At 39.4% G+C, this 22,877-nt stretch overlaps 1 protein-coding gene across 1 annotated transcript; it reads right to left on the reverse strand.

Moving 5' to 3' along the window:
• Positions 1 to 3,141: 3,141 nt before the first annotated feature.
• LOC100704185 (protein sprouty homolog 3) lies at positions 3,142 to 22,627 on the reverse strand. The gene is made up of 2 exons (XM_005458232.4): positions 21,862 to 22,627; positions 3,142 to 8,658 (listed from the first exon to the last, which is right to left on the reverse strand). The coding sequence occupies exon 2, from the start codon at positions 8,571 to 8,573 to the stop codon at positions 7,677 to 7,679; it is 897 nt and encodes a 298-aa protein (XP_005458289.1). The 5' UTR covers positions 8,574 to 8,658; positions 21,862 to 22,627; the 3' UTR covers positions 3,142 to 7,676.
• Positions 22,628 to 22,877: the final 250 nt, after the last annotated feature.

Here is a 22,877-nt window from a genome sequence, read left to right on the forward strand (position 1 = left end):
CACAAATACACACATATACACAAAAAACATGCATGTTCTCATTCTAACCTAGTAATCGCATCCCCTCTCTGTTTATGGGCACATGTCTTATATGAAAACACGAACACACACACACACACACACACACACACACACACACACACACGTACACGTCTGTATTCACTGCTCTGGGAAGCCATTAGTGTGACCCAGCCTTGATTACTTATTTATAAGTAAGGCCAGCAGAGTAAAGTGAGGGGAGTGCAGTACTGGGGTGGGATCCTCATTTATAAAACTGTTGTTTGACTTCACCCAGATCTCACCACAGCTGATGCTATCATTTCAAACAATGTCAGCAAAAAAAAAAAAAAAAAAAAAAAAGAAGCATAAAATGCCATCTGTCATATTGTGACATTGTTAAGATTGTGGATGACAAAAAGTTTTTGTCAATTTTCAGATAAGGCATAAAACTACCTGATAGTTTAACTTCTGCCATTTTTTGCTATAAAAATATATTTTATAACAAATATTTGGTACCTGCTATTTTCCAACAGGTCACATTTTAACAGTGGTCATATTGCTGTTTTCCAGCAAATTCTGACTAGAGTTAATATCATTTTTATATTTGTTCTGGCTGATTTCTCTAGTGGCGTGAAACTATGACAGCACATTGACATGGCAATAAACTGTATATCGTTCCTATTTCATGATACAGTATTGTTACACTTAGACCATAAAATATTTTTTGATGAGCATGCAGGAAGACTAACTCTGTTTCATAACTCTTGCCAGTTATCAAAGTAATGAAGAGAATGAAAGTTAACTAACTTACAGCAGAAGAAGTAACTATCACCTGAGAAAAATGCAGACAGTGGGAAAAAAAACAAAGCAGATAGCAAATTCAAGTTTAACCACAGCCTTTGACTCAGTTGAACACTCCTGCACCATCTTGAAACCACAGATAATACTTGCTCCTCCCCTACCAGATTCAGCCGAGGTGTTCCTCAAGGCTCTATCCTTGGTCCACTTTTTCAGCTGCCTCCATACCTCTCAGGCAGTTCATTCACATCCATAAATCTTGTCCACTGCAACTCTGCAGGTACACATTTATCAAAATTTATCAAAAGCTGCCTCATAAATTCCTAAAACTCAGTGATGATAAATCTGATTTCTATCAAAAATTCTGCAGTCCTGGCTTACAGTAAGCTTAGTTCATAGTCCAAAAATGTCAAGCAGTCTACTCATAACATGGGAGTAATTTTTGATGCTGACCCTTGTTTGCTCAAGTAAAAAATGTTATCCAGTCATGCTTCTGTCAGCTTAAAAAAATGTCCAAAATTGGATCATTCTTGCCTTTTTCCTGTAGGGAAAACACTTAGGGAGCATGTTACCCTGCAATAAAGACTGATCTCACCTGCTATGGGCAGGCACCATAGCTAACCTAGCTAAGCTCTCTAAATACCTCCAAAATGTAATCTTGCATCTTGTTCTTTAATCTGCATCTGTTCAAATGAAGGGAAATGCGAAATACAAATACAATTTTACCAAAGTATTTTAAATAAATTTGTAATAATTATATTTCTGACAATAATACATTTTTCTAAAAATATTTTGATTACCTGTATTTAACTGGTAAATGGATTTGGAAGTGTGTATGTTTCTAATTTATGCAACTTGTGATTGTACTGCTGTTTTTCTTGACGAGGGCACTCAAATCTTATGGGTTTTTTTGACACAAATGTAACCACAAAAGGAGCCTAGGTAATGTTTTCAGTTTAAATAAATGGATAGCATCATTCATGCAGCCATCTATTTTCTTGCACTTATCCAGTTCAGGGTCACCAGGGGGCCTCATGGCAGGGTACACCATGTAACAGTTACCAGTCTGTCACATCGACACAGACACTCACATCTATGGAATCTTGAATCACCAACTAACTAACTGAACTAACTCCTCCCAGGAACCCAGAGTACCCATGCAAGTCATGCAAACATGTTCCACACAGAAAGCACTGTTGCCTCTTGGGTTCAGAACCACCATCTGGCCAGGACCTAACCATTGCACCACCCTATGTTTTGGTCATGCATCACCAGCTGCTAGTATCACCGCCTTCTTCCTTGATTTTTTTTTTTTTTTTGTATATTTTGAACAGTGCTTTGTTGGAGATTGTTGAAGAAGCTTCTTTTTGTTGTTATGCTATATCATATGATTTTATATCACATTAAACTTTATACTGGTATTATCAACAATGATATGGATTAGGCCTAGTTAAAGCCCAAAGGTCTGACAGCTTTCAAAGCAGTTTAAAGTAAAAATAACAATAATAATAATAATGACAGTAGTAATGCAATCCATTATGTTAAGTTTTTAATATTTTATGCTTCACTGATGGCATGGAAAAGTTGCAGAAATAAAAGACTCATTCATAGCAAGCAGTTCTTATTTTGAAATTCTGTTTATTGGTTCATCTTTAGCCAGGAGGGCAGCAGCAGCCACACCACACTGAGAGGAGCAAAAAATAAAACAAAAAAAAAAGATGACAACCAAATCTGTGCCCTTCATCTCTGACAACTGTAAAATAAATACATCTCAACACCATCCTCACGATTAATGTCAGCGCCATTGTTGCAACCATTTAAATAAATATCCATGAAGCAAAAAATGGCAACGAAACAAAGTGTGAAAGCATACTGTTCCATATATAATATATTCATTTAAGATAAATTTCTATATATATTTGTTCCATATACTCTCCTTAAACTCTTTTGCAACATACAAGATGCCAATTTGTACCAAAAGCGATGCTTGCTAAGACACAAGAGGAGAAGTGTAGTGGTTATAGTGGCAGCCTGCGTACGTACAGCATCACACAGGTTCAGACATGAGCTCCGGCCCTGAGGGCGGACAATGTTGAAAATGTTTAGGATTTTAAACTGGAGCACTTTATTTATGACATACAGATGCACAAGCCATGCGGTACGGGGGAGTCACTATTTCAAGATGTTAATTCCCTCAAATAACTGAAAAAAATGGAGTTGAAATGACAAAAACAGTGGTGCCTTACTCAGGTTTACTAACACCAGTGCTGTTTCTATTACAATTATCTAGCTAATTAGTTCTCATTAGCTCTTGTCACTATACTGAGGTTTTTAAAACGTTTGACTCATACCCCACCCACAATGCATTGCTTATGCCTCTGTGTGTATCTGTTGTACATACAAAAGACTGCATACTGTAGAGATTATGATTGGATAGTTGTCACTGCAAAGATATTAAAGCTACTCTGAACACAGATGAAATACAGTTGGCTAAAAAACATGTGCAATATCATCCCGCTCAGATAGAAAAAACAATCCAGATAGAAATAAATGTTCCCCAAGTCATCTTCACAAGCACCAAAGATCTGACTGAAGTCGCTCAGCCAGGGTTAAAGGAGACAATGTGCGCATCTGTGTGGAAACCCATCAGAAACCATGTCCACAGTGATGCAGCTGAATATGAAAATGTTTCCATTTTGAAAGTTTTACACTCACACTATTGTTTTCAGTCAGGATTTTCTGTTGCCGTTGAAGCATTGTTGTTCACAGAGATGCATGCAAGGTAAAATACGCCAGCTATCAAACATTTCCTTGAAAAGCTCACTTTCATGACACTGCCATTTTTCAAGCAATTTCTAATATCTTTTCATTAAGAAGCTAAAACTGGCAGTTGCGATGTTGGGTAACTTTTCAGATTCATTAGCATTAAGGTGGACATGTTAACCCTGGTGATTTGCTTAACGGATATCAAATACTTAGACTGTTGTTTTTCTTGTTTTTTTTTTGGATGCCAATACTTTGAACAGTAATAACCGTGGAAAAAGGTGGAATATTAAAAAACAATGAGGGAAAAGGTCATATTTAAACTGAGTGTGTCCTCCACAGTTGCCAATCCATCTATCAAAGTGGAACCTGTGACGAGACCAGAAACATTTAGGGCAACATTTGCACTTCCTTAGAATGCACAATGCATTGGTGAAGGCCCGAAGATATTTAAAGAGGACATGTTACACATTTCTGTTGCATAATCCTTATAGGCCTAAAGCATAGGCTTCAGACTCCTCCAAACTTTCACTACAATTTATTTTACTCTTGGCTCTGCATGATGTCAGTATGGTCACCAAAGCCCCACCCTCCTTCTATCCAAGTCTTTTGTTTGTAACGGACAGCCATTCAGAAGAAAGTTGAAGACTTTCAGTTACCACAGCCCAGTGTAAGATAAATAAGGATTATTTTAAACTGTCATTCATGCAAAGTTGGTAAAATCTAAGGAATTAGCATAATAGGTCCCCTTTAAATTTACTCCTTTAGCTCCAAGGCACCCTATTAGCAGTAGTTCAGTAGCAAACCCCCGACAAGTCTTCAGTTTCCTCCAGTCTAAACTATAAAATGTTGTTAGCACATCTAATGTTAGAAATGGTTACTTGTTCTGTCATAAAGTCATTATCAGCCTTCGCCTGTTTGCAACCCACTGCCTCACTTTCCTTTTGTGACAGTAATAACAGCTGCTACTTGAAAACATTCACAGATTGCATGAATGATTGTCTCCTAACCCTGATACATGATTTGGATTGTCTGCTTCAGAAATTTGCAAAAATTCCTCAACCTCAACCTCCTCAAGAGGTTCATTGTTAGAAGCTCTTTCTTTGAGAGTCTTTATTTTTTTTAATTGTATAGAACCATTTTGTGCAGCAGTGACTAATGTATGTAACTGTAATTGCACTGGTTCTATACATCTATCTGGATTGTTAAATAACCCCTTTGAAATCCAATAATGTTAATAATTTTTAAAAATGTTAATGAGGAGTAATTTTGCATTGCAGTCAGTTGCCCTAAAAGTTCCTGAATGTGGACTCTTAATAGCTACAAGTTCACAATAATGAAATATAGCCATAATATCAATCTCATACAAACAAAATAAAGCAGAATAAAAATAGTTTTACACTTAACAGCCCATATTTACATATAAAAATATAACAAAGGAACATTTAACATATCAGGTCAATGTGTGTCTGTGCTTAGGTCACTTCCTGACACACACACACACACACACACACACACACACACACACACGCACACACACACGCACACGCACGCCCAGATGCATCCAAACATGAACACACACGCTTAAAAACCTGTACATGCTTATACACACCAGCAAACATACATGCATACTTTGTGTGTGTTTTTTTAACTGATTTTGATCCTCCTCTAAATGTGTTCCATTAATGTTTTGCATCAACACCTGAAGTCCTGAAAAAACTAAAAAAAACCAAACGAAAACCAGAAATTTAAATCTACACTGCTTTTACTGAGTATTCGTGGTTTCCAAATGACCTCATGGACCCATCAACATCCTCTGTTACTTTCCCTTCATCGAAAGACTCCTTTTCTTTCCTCTTAGCATCCCTCCTCACCATTCTGTCTGTTTGCCAAACACCACAACTCTACTCATCCTGTCCTCTCTCTTCCCTCCCTCCCACGCTCCATTCTTCTCCAGGCCATTAAGAGCTATCATGAAGCTAATTGCCTGTTTGATGAACTCTCCATGGACCTGGAACTCAAGGCTTTTAGCCGTCTGAGCTTAAGAGGAGAGGCGGACGAGACAGTAGGGATATACAATGCAGTATGGGTGTGTAATGTGCCTTGTGTCGGCTGCTTTTGATGGTTGGGTCATTTTTAGTGCTGTTTGGATCAGTTTTAGACCTTTTGCCTTTACCTGTAACTAACCGTTATTTTTTGAAGTTTTGTCCAGGAAGGTGGGAACTAATGAAATTTTCTATCCAATTTCAGTAACAGAAAATGAAATTGTGATCCAAGCTCACGTCCAGCTCTAGGGAGTCAAATACTGCTATTTTGTCAAAGCCATTGGTATCTCGTACATATGTACAATGTTTGCTTTGGTGGTACTCCTATCATACATCCTGTCTTCACATGAACGCTGGCCTCAGTACTCCAGGTGAGGCTGTTTTTTCAAGGGGTATTTTCAAACCTAACCACTCCTAACCAGGAAGTGAAAGAACAAAGTGAGTGGAAATTGCACCAATCAAACAAAGTGCAAAGCCCCAGACTGAAGATCAGAACATGCTGTCTCCTGGCTGACAAACTCCTGGTTAATAAGCGGCCCTTATTCTCAGCATTGAGTGTGACCTCCAAAGGTGCGTAAAGGCACTGGGACCAAAGCAACCCTTGTGCATATCTGTGCAACAGCAGCTTCTGGCAAAAGCACAGCATTTGATACCCTAGGATGAGGATTCATTAGTATATCAACCTTTAAGACCCCTCTAGCACTATTAAATTTTTTACCTTCTTTTTACCTTCTTTACCTTCCTTGCGTGTCCTTTTCTTCAGCCAAGTAGTCAACTGCTTTTTATTTAAGGTTATAGGACGCAATGTCTCCCCATGTTAACTCAAGAATTTGTTTTTAAATGCTAAAACACTTAATGGATTATATAGATAGATGGTTCATTTAGAATATGGTTTTCAGAACCCTCCAAGCATTTGGATCATCTGGAAGTTCAGAAATGGCATTTGATTTCAGAATGGGAAGCGAACTGATGGGTGGGGTGGGGGGTGGTAATGTGTAGTAGTGGAGGAGAGGATTGTGAAAGAGGTGGGTCAGATGAGGGAGCGAGGGAGGTTGGCGACAGGCTGGCTTCAGGAGGAAACCCGACCAGACCCTCAGAGCTCCAGCGAAGCAGGACTGCTAAAAATAACACAAGGCAGGCTTCTTCTGCTGATAAAACAACAAACACACAGGCTCATACACAGGTTGTTGCACAGTAGGAGGACACACACAGACGGACACGCACGCACGCTGCCTCACAATAGATGCATCCTCCCTCTGGTTAAATAATCCCCCAATGAGCTCTAGGCTCACAGGGAAAACATTGTCCATCTACCTCACAGTGCTTTTCGTTTACAAATGAGCTTAATAACATTGAAATTCACACAGTTTGTACAGTGAATGGTCCCTTTTTGGTGTCAAACTGTTGCTACAGGTGTCTTTGATCTCACTTTATAGCTTGGTGCTTTGCTGAGTCTCAGTAAGACGTTCACCTCAGTACAACACTGGTTTCCTCGTTCATCTTTAACGTTTTTTCAAAGTTCTGAATCTCGTTGTAGTTTTAACCTCCGTCTCTCACACTTCTTCTGTTCAGGTCAGAACCTGTTTGCAAAGTCCATATGCAGGCTTCTTTCCTTTCTGATCTATTCCTTTGCAAAGAATTAGCACAGAGAGTGGCAAAGGGTTGAGAAGGGAGGAGGTTCAATAATAAATAAATACATTTTAACATGCCCAGATTGCACCATGTTTTTTTGTTTTGCCTTGTTTTTTGTCTAGGTGTCTTGGTTAAGGTTTAAGTGTCAGTCCAGCAAAGCACAACAGCTTCTTATTCTTCAACACAGGCATTAATTCTCCAACATAAGCAGGCACATTAAAGCTTTGGTCCCTCCTGAGTTGGAGAAATAAAGGTACGTTAGGTGAACAACTTGGTTGTTTGGTTGGGTGGGTGATTGGTTGGCTTGTCATAGGTAGGTAGTTGGGTCACAATGGCACTGTCGTCATGATGTCAACTGAGGGACCGTTGACTGGCGACAGCATTGCTTTTGGCCACATCTGAGGGGAAATTCATTTACTTGGCCCTCATTCAAGCCTGTCATAACGGTTTCTCCAGAGCTTTGCTGCGGAGCGAGGGATGGCAAGGATTAGGGTTGGAATTGGAAATCTTGCGGCACACAGTGTTGGTGTTGCTGCACCTGCAGCCGGGCCGCGTAGCCCGGTCGTGGGCACACCGGCACAGAGCAAGGCACAGCCTGGCAGGGGGGTAGCAGCAAAGGCAGGGCAGACATAGCGCCAGCAGTCCCATTGTGCTCCAGCGGGCACAGGCGTGGGCTGGAGCACATGAACATGGCTGGTCAGCACAGTTATCTTCATCATCCTGGGCAGAGCAGTGATAGAATAAACCTTTGACACAGCACAAGCATGTGCCATACTCCACGGCATTCTCAGCAGAACACAGACAGCGTTGTCCACAGGCCCAGCAAGAAGGCAGGCGGCGCGGGGTGCAGCACTCTTGGCATTTACAGCGACCACACCGCTCGCAGATGAACTGATGGAGACTGAGCTCAGCCTCATCTTCCGCCAGGCGTTTACCCAAAGAATCAGGCTTCAGGTCCCCTTTAGGCTGCGAATGGACCACTGAACCTAAGCCAGAGTGAGATGGTGTCAAACCTGCCAGGAGCCGCTGGTCTGAGGTGGCACTTGTTCGTGACATAGAAGAGCTTATGGTACTGGAACGGCTCAAATGGGAAAGATGAGTGTGCTGCTGTTGACTTTGGCTGCGGGACATGGCTGAGGGGAAGGAAGGCTGAGGGTGATGGATGTATGCACCGTGAGGGTAACGGTCATCGTGGACCAAAAAAAATCCAGACTGTGTTGCAGGTTCCAGTGCCACGGGCTTCTCCACATAGTCATTGTTGGCCCGAATGGCACGTATCTGGTCAAGCGACAGCACTGAGTCCAGCTCCATCCTGAAGGAATGAGTAGAGTCCATCCTGGTCAGCCAGCTGGATGGCACCAGGGTTGGAAGCCGGGTCTGGGGCAAAGAGCTCCCGGTGCTCAAGGCACATCAGATAAACCTGCAAACACAAAGAAAGGAAGCAACAGTGATTAGTGGTTTTAATTTTTCATGAAATTCTGGGTTATAAGATCTCTCCCTCTCTGAGATAAATAAGAACTATTTTTAACGATCAGGAGTGACTTTAGTAAAGTGTGTTAATAAAAACATTTAACTGGAAATCTTAAGCCACTTCTACACATGGTAGAAGTGGCTTTCGTATTGGGTTGATATACATTCAGTTTATACCAGGCATATTTTCTGTAATCATAATTATATTAACTAATGAACCTTTGAATTTTGTATATTTTAGATGTTGTTGCTTCATTTTTATGAAGTCAAAGAATGATTTTTTTTGAGTGTATGGTGTATATTTAGTGTTATGTGGAGAAAAATGTTGTGAAAAGCAAACAGTAGCCCGCATGTTGCTCTACAAAAATTTAAGAAGCATTTGATCAGGGATGGATTTTAGCTGCAGAACCTCCACACAACCATCAACCATGTCATCATGACCGCTGAGGCGCTCCACTGCTCAAGCTAACACTATTATTAGCCTGCCAGAGCCAAAGAGACACAACCATGAGGTTCACACTATAATTTAACATCTGTTGAGCACAGCTGCTGATGCCATGGAGGAATCCCACCTGCAGACAGAGGCTGGCCTTGTGGCCAAGCACTTCAGCAACTTACTGAGAAGTTGCTTTAAAAATGGTTTAATTGATATATATTAATTTCATTTTGTCTCTGATTGGCTCAACTATGCCAGCTAAAGGTTTTGGACTGATTTATTGAGGTACATTTTCACTGAGCAAAATATCTCACCATAAAAATACTTTATTTCAGAAAACCATCTGATAAAAATAAAGTAGGCTACACTGAGTTTTGGTCTGTGGTTCCAACCAAGCAGCAACCACAGCGAAATGCTGAGGCCAGTTCAGAGATACTTGAAGACATGTATTTCCTTAAAAGCTACCAATATATGCCAGTAAGTGGCTTATAAAAATCATCTGCTTTCCTGTAACAGTTTCTTTACAAACTATTTTCAGAGGAAGCACTTTCTAGAAACAAGGTTCCTGTGTATGTAAATTATAAGTATGTGAGCTATTTGGAGCACCACTAATAAACCTTGTTTATCCTCATGCACATTTTATTGCACAGGTTCATATAGAACTCCAGTGGACCAGTTTTACCTCATTTAAACCATCAGCTTTTAGATTTACAGTTATTGCTTCAGTTCACAGAAATTTGTGGGTATTTGTTTATGCACAACTCTCATAAGGTCCTGCCACAGGATTTCAGTCAGGTTGAGGTCTGGACCTTGACTGGGATCATAGTCCTTTCTCAAAATTTAGCTGTCGGACAGATGAACTCACATTTGACTCTTGACTACTTTAGTATAAAGAGGTGTTCATGATGGACACAGTGACTCAAAGTACCCTGGTCCTGTGGCTGCAAAATAAGCCAAATCTTCACCTCTTTATCACAGTTTTTGAAAGTTGGTCTGAGGTGTTTGTTCAGTGTTTTTTACTGTTTTTGTATTTCTTATGGCCAGACATTTCCACATTGGTCCAGTCTGTCCAAAGAACGTTGTTCCAGAAGTTTTGTGGTTTGTTCAGATGTAACCTTAGAGAGAAGAGGCTTTTTTCATGGCAACAGCTTTAAATAAGGCATACAGACTCTTTTTCTAGTTTCACTGTTATGAATTTAACATTTTAAATGCTAACTGAGGCCTGTAGAGCCTGAGATACAACTCGCTGGATTTTAGTACTTTTTCAGAGTGTTGGACAATCTGATCTTGGGATAAATTTGATGGGACATACACTCCTGAACGTTTGAAATCAAGTCTATTTGAACAGAAGCACCTGGCTTTCCAATGGAAACTGTAAAGCATTGGTAGGCAACTCCAGGCCTTGAGGGCCGGTGTCCTGCAAGTTTTAGATCTCACCCTGGGTCAACACACCTGCATCAAATGATTAGTTTGTTACCAGGCCTCTGGAGAACTTCAAGACAAGTTGAGGAGGCAATTTAGCCATTTAAATCAGCTGTGTTGGATCAAAGATACATCTAAAACCTGCAGGACAGAGGCCTTGAGGCCTGGAGTTGCCTATCAGTGCTGTAAAGGGTCTAACAGGACGGGATAGAATTAATTTCACGTGACTGTGTTTTGTATTTGTGATTAAATAATGCATTTGTGGCCCTACAACCAGTAGGACACAAGAGTGGAAGGACCAGATTAGCAACTATCAAGGTAAGAGTAAGGGAGGTGTCCACCATTAAATAAATCTTTTATGTCCTCTTGAATTAAAGAATAAAAATATGAAATGTTACTGGGTAATCTTCGGAGGGTGTTAATATATCTGGTTATCCTGGCCAAGTAAAGTCTGTATAAAATGGCATGCATTGTGTTGCATACGCATTCAAATGCTGAGTAAGCCACTGGCTTAAAAGTAAACGTGCGTTTGCTTGGAAGTGCAGTAAATGCATGATTATACTATATTAAATTAAAACGTCTGAATATAGATTAATATGCCACTGATTTGATTTCCTGTTTGGACATCAGACACAGAACGCTGTTGCTTAATTTAGAGGAAAAATGCTCGGTTCTTTGTGTTTGTTTGTGATAAAGCAAGCAGCCAACATATATATCCACACACACACACTCAGCTATATCCTCACAGAGAAATGGCAGTCTTGCCAAGTGGCCAACGGGGAGAGATCACTGGCTCACTCCTCACATGGGGCCGGCCCTCTTAGAGAGTAATGAGGCCAAATGGAAATGCGTTTAAAGCAGCTCAGATCATGAGATTAGATAGAGCAGGGAGGTAAGAGGAAGCAGAAGCAAATAAGTCTCTTTAGCCGCATCCATATGCATCTGGACTTACTTCAAAAATGTTTCCTCTATTAGTGTCCACACTTCTACCAGAGCAAAGGAAACACTGGAGATTCTCTTCTTTGTTTTCTTTTTCAAAAACCAGTGCATTATGCATTTTCCACGAGCCTCAGATGTTGTGTTATTGTGTTATTCTGCTGGATTCTAGCAGGTTAATTATTATTAGCTGATTCTGGAATTGCAGTATTGACCTGCAGATAACTGTCTGAGATGTTAGACATGGGTGGTCGGCTGGGATTATACTTGTTGGGAATTGTTCTGCTTCACACTCAAATGTAGTAAAGACACTGACGCATGTTCATGTCTATGCAGCTCAAAGATGCCCCTAAAATTCTGTCTCCCTACATTAATGGCATCTTTTCCCCAAAAGCTAGTCAATTATCTTCAGAGGACTGCATTATGGATTTGTGTTAGTTGAGATGAGGAAAGTCTGTCATTTGATGCATCACTTCACACTTGTTCTGCCAAAATATTAATGAATAAAAATTGGCACTGGTGTTGCAAACAAGACAAGATGGGAAAATTCTGGAAGAAAGTAACTGATTGTGGGAATTCACAAGTTTATGTATTAAATATTCTGTGATAAATAGACTACACAACGTTTTCCCCCTTACTTTAATTTCAGTAGCACATGATGCTTTCTTTTTAAATAATGGTCCAAATAAAATGATTCAGTTTACTGCCATGCCTGTCTCATACGTTTCCTCATACATTATTGCAAAATACATTAAAAAACTTTTTAAAATATCTAACCAGGATCTCTCATTATGGCCACAAAAATATGTTAAATAATCGCAAATGTTTTGGGGGGGGTTGTACTGTTTTGAGTGCCCAAAAGTTAAATAAAAAGTAGGAAAGAAGAGAATTGGATACTGAAAAAGGCAGTGCAGACACAATGAGAGCAGAGCAAACAGACGTAGGGATGACAGGGAGGTGGTTGAAACCTAAGAATGGCAATCCATCACTGTGAGAGCAGGAGAGGTGATTAGCGAGAATACAAAATACACTTCCTGTCCTCTGTGCCAGGAGACACCTTTGAGCAAACTGTGGCAGCCTGAACAGAATGGTGCCCAACCCTCCGGCTTTTCTATATACCCCACCCCCCCACGCGCTGCCGCCGCACCCTGCTTCCAGAAATCCAGCCATAAAGCAGCAGATAAGGAGGGCCAGGTTGTTTGGATGAGGATGCATTTTCAAATTAGTCTGAGGAGAGAGAAGAGGACCTGGTGACTAATCTCATCACAGAGCAGTGGCCATGGCTCGCTTATACTCTGCTCGCCTATCACGCCATCTAATTGTTAAAAAAGAAGAGGCCTGCCAACTATTTCCATGACCTCATATTATTTACTCTTTCTGGTCGCGCCTACTATTGCCCCCCTCTAATATGACATATTTGCAGCAAGTCAACTCAGGAGGCTTGAAACTGTAGAGCTTGAATGTAGAGTTACTGTAGGACATTTTCAACAAATTCAAAAAGCAGTCGAACGACTCGCGATTTTCAGAATGCATTTCTTTTCTCTGTTGCATGATATAGTTAGGTTGTAGACAAAGAAGCAATGCCCCTTAAAAACAAGAATTTATTTCAGAAGTAAAACTTTGTCCAAAGCTTCTATTTTATGATTAAATTCCACCATAGACTGAGGTTTATTGCTGCAATGAAGACTGATGGAAATCTTAGTGAAGTAAATAAGCAGCACTACAGGTAAGCATACACTTTTAATACAATTATTGTTTCTAGGAAGATTAGAGAGGAAAATATTGTCTGTCGTAAAGGCCCTGGTATCATAATCAACGCATGGCCTTTATGCATGCAATCAGCTACTCTGATTGGCTAAGCTGAGATTTCCTGTTGTTTTCAGTGCTGATACTCAGTCTTGCTTTGCTGGGGAGTGTCTGTCACCAATCCTCTGCTACCAGGAGCTCAGATGAGAGCTTTGACAGAGGGTAACAACCCCCCCGATTTATCACATGGAAAGTGAAGTATGTGATGCTTCCTTACAAGTCATCTTTTAGTTTTCTTGTTTTCTTTGGTTAATTTGTTTGTGATTCTATGACTCCCAGTCACAGAATATAGGTATAAATCGTAGAGTAAAGGAGCATGCTATGCAAAGTGCAGCAGTCAATCCTGCATCTTTTTAAACCCTGAAACTTCATAAACTATGAACATGCATTGCTGTTTCTCCAGCCTTCAGCTCTGGTGGATAAAATAGCATCAAGCAGTTTGTATTTTGTGTCTGCATACACTACCATCGTACATATACAGAACAGTTAGGTTCAAGTTTTCGGAGAGTGAAGCATCGTCATCTGTTTTAAGAAAAAAACTCATGAAAATGTCTAAAGTTCGTGTTAACTGCAAGAACCTAAACCCATGGACTTGGAGACAGAGGAACATGGGGGAACGCAAAACACTAATGAATTTTAGAGTTTCAGGACTACAGCAGTGCTCTGTATCACACCTTTCATCAAACACTTTGCTATTCTAGTAAATTTAGAATAATTGAAAGTTTGGATCACATGCTTTCCTGATATTTCGTGGTCCTAAATGAGATGGATGTTCCCGGGTAACTTGATGCATGTTTGTGGCTTACACTGAACTTCCATGGCAAGAAGCACAGTAATTGTTTTATAATGTATCTGGTTCAGAGCAGAACGAGGTTTGGGGATTTTTGTGAAAATTGTGCTCGGCAGCATAAGAACAGGATAAGAACAAGTATTATTGTGGACATAGTGACAGAAAAAGAATCAATGGGAACAGAAGACAGAAGGAGAGGGTTAACAGTATGAATACACGTTTTTTGGCACGTTTTTGTTTCTTTCCTTTTCTTTTAGCATGATGAATTCTCCAAACATTGCATAATTAACATAAACAATGGATGTCAATGAAGCAAACCAGCCTAAAAGAAAACAGTCACAGGGAGCTGTTGTTTCAAGAGGCCGTCAGCGGTAACCTGAGGATGGACCTCTGTGCTAGGGGAGTATCAGTAATGACTGAGCCTGTGCCCTGGGACACACACACACTCACACACACACACACACACACTCCTCTATCACACGTTTCTACGAAAACGCACACCACACACTGATCTACACCACTGCCCAGTCATTTCTCATACTGCCAGGTTTAAACTTCAGTGCAGTCTGTCTGTATCATTGATACACATAAAACAAGGGTTCATATTTTTTTCTTTTATTGCCTCATATGTTTTCTTGGTTGTAATGTAGGTAATCAGACAGGAAGGTTTTTTCATCTCTTTAAGCCTTCATATACCAGGAAGCAGGAAGTTTGTGTTTTTCTCAGTACAATTAGACATGAAGCAAAGACTCGCTGCTGTGAGCTACGCTATCCAAGCAGCTCATGTTCAATTAAGTCAGAAACATTAAAGTCATCAGTTTTTGTCCAGGTGAGAGCCATCTGTTAGAGAACAGGACAGTAGACAATGATAAAAATACTATAACATAAGCTTATTTGTTTGAAACCTCTAAATATTATCATTAACAGTTGGCATTTTGTACTTTTGGCATTGGGTTTAAGAGCTGACCATCACTGTTTGGATGCGGTCTATGCTAAGTGCACTTCCAGAGTTTTATAAACTCTGAGAAAAAAAAGTGTTTTATGTTGAAAACCCATTTGCCTCATAAAATCAACAGGAAAAAGAAACTTGTAATTAGTCCTGATTCCTTGTCTGCCCGCTGACTCTCTGACTTCCGCTGAGTCTGGGCTCGACCTGCTGATGGTCGATGGAGTTTAATGGATAAGGCTTTGCTGTATCTCCCCCTAGATGACATCATGGTTTCTGGCTATTTTAGAACTGACTGCAGTGACCCTTTGCCTCGAAATGAGGAGGGGTTGCCCTCTCCTCACATCTCCTTTCCTTTCTTCTACTTCCTTCTCTCATATCTTCCCCTATCTTCTCTGCTCCTCTCACTCCCAAATGTCACCTTCACTGCATTCCCTCAGCCTTCTCTTTCATCGTCTCACTGCTCTCCTGTCCTTTTTACTCCTTTAACGTTTTGCAGGGTGTTATAAATTGTCTTTCATGAAAGATGCTGTCAAGCGGTGACTGTTGTGGTAAACAATCTGTTAGTTTACATAAATACATTTTGGGAAATTATCCTTTTTTTCACCAGGGAAGATCAATATTGATTTAATGTTTATGCCAATATGTCACTGAGCCTGAATATAAGAAGGGAAAACTCAAGCTCCAAACAGGGGCATAGTCAGGATTTTAAGCTACAGCCACACTGGAATCAGTTCAGACCGACGTGGCAAACAGAGACCAGAGAAAGAGATACATATAGATATTTGGCAACGTCAGGCAACTATGGGGGAAATAATTGCTGGGGATGTGAAGTGGGCGTGACCCAAGATAAACTTTTCTCAACTTTTGGGCAAGTGACTGAAGCAACTACCAGTGAGTTATGTGTGCAGGTAGTAAATACATAAGTGACCAGCAGTCAGCTTCAGCGAGATGAACAACAAGCAACTCGTGTGGCCAGAACTTCAGAAGTACAGGGATCAAGAGTCGGCCCCACGTTTCAGAAAGAAATAAAACACTTGGTAAAAGTGTTCAAATATATATATACTCTAAATTATATATGTCTAAAGATTGTCTCTATCCTCACTGCTATAGCGGTAATTATAAATAACTAAACCTTCCCACCAATAGCATTGGGCTTAAAGTTAGCAGTGATGTCTGTTTATCTAAAGAAACTTTTGGGAGGCTCAAATCACACATATTGAAATAATGAATTCTGTGCTTAAATCGTGAATTGTACAATAAATAATGCATTTGTAAATTCATTTACGAATTCATTTTTTAAATTATTTTATTTATTCAAACATTACTAAAGTAATTTATTATTTAATAATTAAATTTTAAATAAAAACACTATTTTTAAATCTATTTTTCAAAATGAATTATTAATCCATCAATAAATACTTCAAATCGAAAATTATTTCGCAATAAAAGAATGAAACTCTCAATAAAAACCATTTTCAAATTCCAAATTAAAAAACTGATTTTCAAAATCATTTTTAAAAAACTATTTGAAAAAGAAAAAGAAGTAAATAGTTTCCAGGATCAAAGATTTATTTCTGACATTTAAAATGGCGATTCCACTCCTCATTTGAAAATCCATTTCCCTTTCCTGTTAGCTCATGGATTAGATATTATATCAGCTATCGGATTAACTACTGGATTAACTATTGGATTAGCTATTGGATTAGCTATTGTGCAGACAATATGGAACATTTTAATTATATTTAATGCTGTTTTTGTTTTTTTTTTAACTTCTACTTCTGTCTTCTTATAAACATGAATCACCCACATTATGAGTGTGGACAAGCATTTTGTGTCCCCAAGTGACGGTACACACCTGCACCGTGGAGGTTAGCATGTCGGTCTGCACGGTGACTGTGGGCTACCGTTGCAGTGCCATGTTCGGACCATTAATCCCATGCTGTCTTTGTTACTTTTCCTACTATTGAGCTGCCTGATTTTCCCATGTAAAACTTGGAGCTATTTTAACACAAGAAAAATAATCTATAACTACAGAAAACCTTTGATATTGAAATATGATCTGATCTATGAAAAAATAATGATGGACTGTAAAATTGCCACAGACCCCTCATTTGAATGCACCGATATATTTCTAGGCAAATAAGTTACATATTTATGTACTTTGCTGTTGTATGTAAAGACTTTGGACTCATAATGGAGCACTATGAGATCCAACTGTACTAGATATAGATTTTAATCCATTATGCTCCAGTCAAATTCAAGCTTTTATAAACAGGAGCCCATAGTGATGTCTTTGGGTACTTTGTACTCCAACACACTGAATATGAAACTATGTCTAAAGTCCCCAAAAGTACTTTTGATGGCTTTAGACATAAAGAACGAGGCAGCATGGTTAAACATCACACTGAATCAGTACATATCATTTAATCCAAAGAAGAATGGATTAGTCAGCTGTATGCTGTGTAACCACATTTAAACCAGCACATTCATTAGGCTAAAACATTTGACTTTAGCGGTTCCAGCTTTTCCTCATGTATGACTGTATGTGCATGCGTGTCAGGCCAGTCAGGCACTAAGACCCAGGGGCCTTCCTCCTGATGCCCTCCGGGAGCACAGCAGGATTGAATGACAATAAACTGGATGAGATACCGGATGTGCCGAATCTGACCCCAACGGAAAGACTGAAATAGACACTGCAGACCAGCAAGTCCAGGCAGAGGGGGTGGGACAGGAGGGGAAGGAGCAAAAGAGGAAGGGAAGAGGCAGCGCATGAGTAATGATTGGTGATATTAGTAATCATAAAAATGAAAGTGGTGGAGATTTGTTTCAGGAGCTGCACATAAGTCAACACTTTTTTCTTTTTCCTGACACATAATTTATGTAAAACTAAATTATAGACGGCCAATAACATGAACTGTTATGTTGAGAAATCAGTATTTTTTTTAAAAAAAGCACCAATGGATGAAATAGTGATTGCTTATAGGCTACTGTTCATATTCGGTACATGGCAGGCTGCCATCTTGATCTGCATCATCATGTGTACAATTCTGCCTAAAGACTAGAGAATATGGATCAATGGATGATGTTTGGAGTTGGAACTAAACAGTTAGAGCTTTGCTGATTTGGATTTCAGATTACTGTCGTGATTTTTAATGTCTTAAATATCTTATCTAGTTAGCTGGTTAGATAAGATATTAAAGTAGACCAATTATGCTTTTCCTTGTTTTATCTGATAGAAGTTGCATCACAAATGATGGATCGTCAACATAAATGTAGTCAAAGTCTCTAATAATGAGGTCAGGATTAAGCCCTGTGAGCCAAAAGGTCAGACTTCACCCTGCTCTATATGTTTCTTCAACTCCTCTGTCTTTGTGATTATAATGAGAAGGTATAATTTATGGTCCCAGCTATGGTGGTTTGATCATGTCATGCAGCACAAAAAGGCCCACCCATCTGCTTTTCCAATCTCTAACTGCCAGTTAGAAGAAAATTAAAGTGTGAAATGTGAGTTCTATATAAAAATGTGGCACTTTAGATAAGCATTGAGTTTAAATAGTCTTCAAACTTCCAGCTCCTTTGTACAAAGTCTGAGCAATGTTTGATTTTATGGTGACAATATTCATGTTGACTGTTTGGCTGCTCTTGCTTTCTGCTACACCCTAGTGAGGACAACTTCAATGTCTCGACCTCTAAGTTCACACGTGAAAGTGGCTAGCAATGGATTTACTAACAGACCATGCAGAGAAGGGCAGAGTGAGAAAAAAGATGGATTTAAGAGTAAACAAGTTACAAAGAAGAAATGTGTGAGAACAAGCAGTACTACGTTAACAGTAACAAAGGGGGCGCAGTCTAAACATCATGAAGGTGTGATAAGAATGCACATTTCTCACATGTGTTGTCAGCAGAGACAAATGAAACCTTGATATTGACTCGATCAGCATTGCTTTTTTCATCAAAGACTTCAGCGTGCAACAAAATTACCAACTATACTCAAAAAGTATCCCATGCCAGCATGTTCTTCTCAGTCTGACCACCTATTGTCATTTAAAATCGCTCTATGTGGATTTATTACCACTTTGACCTTCCGATCAATCTATTGACCTTCAAGGAGAGGTCAAAGGTCAAACGTGACATGATTTTTTAAAATCTTTATACTGCACTTTCTATATCTTGGCAATACACACCACACTTGTAAGAACTATAGTTATAAGGGTTTTTTTCAGTTTTTAGTTATAAAACAGAACATTTTTTTAGTTTTTAATGATTCAAGTTGACGTTGAAGACCTTTGTGGATTTAATGCATTGTTAACATGACCACACTCTGCACCCCTACAAAGTTTTTGAGCTATTGTGTTTACAGATAGAGTGACATGCATGCATGCAAACCAAAAACATAACAACTTAGTGGAGGCAATAAGTACCAACCAAGTGGTGACAGTTGTGCTGAATGCTTAAAAAGCACAGCTTGTCTTTGTGATTCGAGTTGCATGCTCTACCAAACTGATTTAGTGGTATGAGAGAGTAAAAAAGTATGCAAGTAGTTTTTCTAATGGAGAAAAACACTTCTTTCACTTTCTGTAAAAATACCATATTTGAGTGTTTGTATTAATACATTTTTTATATATATTTCCTATACTCCGGTCAGTTTAGTTTTCTTAAATCACTGGTTTCCAAATTCTAGCTTCCTGTATGAATATCATTGGTGTTATACAATCTAAGATTTGAAGTTTAGGGATGACTAAAGACTAAATAAACTAAATAACATCAACCACATGAGGCCTGAAACACGAACGAGTCACACCTGTTGCTTGTTTCACACTCTCGTAGTACCATAGGTTTGTATTCTATTATATTCTGTTCCCTTATTCTGTGTTATATATCTACTTTATTTATTCTTTTATAACAAAAGGGAAAGGTTACAAGAATGTGACTAGTTATATTTGACTGAGAGCCAAATGTGATTGTCTGAGACTATATAACAAAGATTGTTTGGAGTAAGCAAGCAACAACAGTGCAGAGAAGGCAGTGGAAAATTCAGATCACATTAAGCATTTTATTAGAAAATCCTGAGCATATAAGTCTAAGGAGCTTAAAACAAAGGGAACTGGACTTCTTTATGCAAAAGAAGTCCAGTTGCTTTCTTTTTTCAAGCCTTAAAGACGATTGTGATGTGGATGGCTGAGAGCCTTCAGAGATATTTTGAGCATATAAGCTACATTATGCATTTCTTTCTGAAGCTAAACCAAGAAATATACATTTAAAGAGGGAACTAGTGACATCTTTTTACTGTTATTGTCATAAAAAGTATAAAATCCAAATCTAAGCTGTTTGACATCACTGGATTGATTATTTGGAGCATTTCGTTTGAGGAAAGTAAAACTGCTGTAAATATGGTTGACTTTTCTGATGACTGCCTTACAGTCAGGTGACATCTGGTGACCTCATGCACAGTTAGCACAAGTTTGTATTTGATTTGATTGACTCTTCCCAAAATCTGATAAGTTAGTGGTTCTCTAGTGTATTAGGAAGTGTATTAGCTCCTGTGGCGTTCCATTTCCATCCATCCCTTCCCTATCTTCAAACATCTTATCATTCATTTTGTATCGTCATAGTTTTCCTCTACAATCCATCCATCCCTTCATGGTCAACCCCTCTGCTTAGCATTGCCACTCCTCTAATCCCATTCACTTTCTGTTTCTTTCACTCCGTCCCATCGGTCCATCCCATCAGTTTCTCATCCACCCACCCCTCCAGTCCCACCCTGGCGGAGATGGGTATTGACATTCCGCATCCGACCTTGAGGACAATCAATCCCAACCCCACATGTCCCCATCGCAGTTCCCCCCACACATACTGCAAAGGTACCGAGACTGATGTTAACATGCAGAAACAGTTGGCTAATATGATTATAGCACACCATTCCAATGTTTTTGGGATCATCACGAAGTGTGTTTGATCGCACCTCCCAGTGATTTAAAAGAGTTTGATTAAAGTCACCACACCTTGTGCAGTAGTTGGTATTGTTTCAGAACATAAATATAAAACTCAAAATGGATAATAAAGATTCAGTAATGGTAAATGACTGAATGGATCCACCTTTTGATTGTTATACATGTGTAATATATATTGATAGAGAATAGAGATTCAAGAGTAAAACCCATCTCTTCCTGAGTGTTTCTCCAGCAGCCAAGACAAACACAAGAAACAGAGGAAAGGACGAGACCTGATCTTTTGGAAAAAAATATTGCAAACATAGTAGGGCAGTGATCAAACACTGAAAATAAACAGAGAATTTGACCATTGGTATCCAGGAGGTTGCTTCCAGTTGATGTTAGGTTCATGTGCACTGAGGCTTTAAAAAGTTCTGATGCAGATTTACCACGTCAAACTTTTTGGTTTCATTTTGACAAAGCGAGACTTCATTTTGGGGAAATTTTGATTTTTTTTCTGGTAGGTACTACTCAGACTCCCACCACATTACAATAAAGTTATCATTTAATCATTTAAAGAACTTTTGAGTATAGAGATGGCTGACCTTGATCCAGCTGAAAATTTGCAACATAGTAAACAGCTTATTTTCATTTAAGCAAGTGAGTCAGACCAGGGTCTTTATTTAGAGAACCAAGAAAAAGAACTTTGAATTAAATTACATTTATGCCCAAGTATGAAGTACAAAAAACCTGCAAAGCTGGAAAAACCTTAACCCGTAGTCCCTGATTTCAATAAAAACGAAATTAATGAAAATGTCAGTTTCATGCAAATCATTAATAGTCCATCAGCAGATCAGATGGCAACAGGATGAATTTATGCTTACCTCTGATTGGTGCGAGATCCATTCTGCAGCGGTGAGCCGGGGCGTCCTGGTTGTCTGTGTTTATGTATGATTTATAAATGTGTCTATATGTCTGTGAAATTTGAGTTGATGTGCTTTTTATTAGTTTTTATATTTTAATTAAACTCACTTTATTGTACAACAGGGAGTTACTCTCTCCTCTCCAGTTAATTTTATAAGATTACTGAACTCCTGCTGTCTTAAGGGTGTGTGCCTGAGGGTGGCAAAGAGGCTGGGAGGATGCTCTTCCCCAGCACGACGCGCCCTCCTCCTCCTCCTCTTCCCGGAGCTTTTTCCCAGAGCACCCCGATCGTGGTGCTGTCCTCCTGAGGTCACCTCCTCCTCCACCTCCTCAAAAAGACCCAGCCAGTCCTTTCACACACACAGCAAAGAAGGGCTCCACTCTCTCTGTCCAAGGCATTCAAGTTACGACTCTGCCTTCTGATGCACAGATTGTCTCAAAAGCAGGCACAGTTTTGGCGCTTGTAAATTTTCTCAGTTTTCACAAACAGAAAATTGTCCTCTGCTGCAGGAGAGAGAAGTGGGAATATCTCCACTGAGAGCGGAAGGAGCAAAGTGAAATATCTGCAGCTCAGTTCTTTTGGTTGCAAAAATAAATGGTGATGAGAAAAAAAGTCTTAATTGAGAAACTGATCGCAGAACTTTATTTTTTATCTTGGTTTTCTCTTTGTGCTGTAGTTTCCTCTCCACTCTCCAAGAGATGAATGACTGAGAGCTGCATGCACTTTCTCTCGCTCCCTCTCTCTCTCTGTCACACAGATACACAGTCCAGTTACCCCTCCTCCTCCCTTCCTCTCTAACTCCTCCCTCTCCCATCACTGAATTAAATTCAATTCTCTGCTGTCTGAACATGACAGAGCAGAATGCTGTGTGTTAACTAATAAACAGGTGCTGATTCTTGATGTTTTTCTCTAACCGATGTAGCCCAAACCAGTTTAGTTCAAAGTTTGCCCAGTGTTTCCAATGAGGAGTATAAC

This window comes from Oreochromis niloticus, linkage group LG10 (assembly GCF_001858045.2).
Source record: "Oreochromis niloticus isolate F11D_XX linkage group LG10, O_niloticus_UMD_NMBU, whole genome shotgun sequence".
Classification (NCBI taxonomy): Eukaryota; Metazoa; Chordata; class Actinopteri; order Cichliformes; family Cichlidae; genus Oreochromis; species Oreochromis niloticus.

Bases quoted from the DNA above. Each gene is read 5' to 3' on its own strand.
- LOC100704185 (XM_005458232.4), bottom strand. From the start codon at position 8,573: ATGGACTCTACTCATTCCTTCAGGATGGAGCTGGACTCAGTGCTGTCG.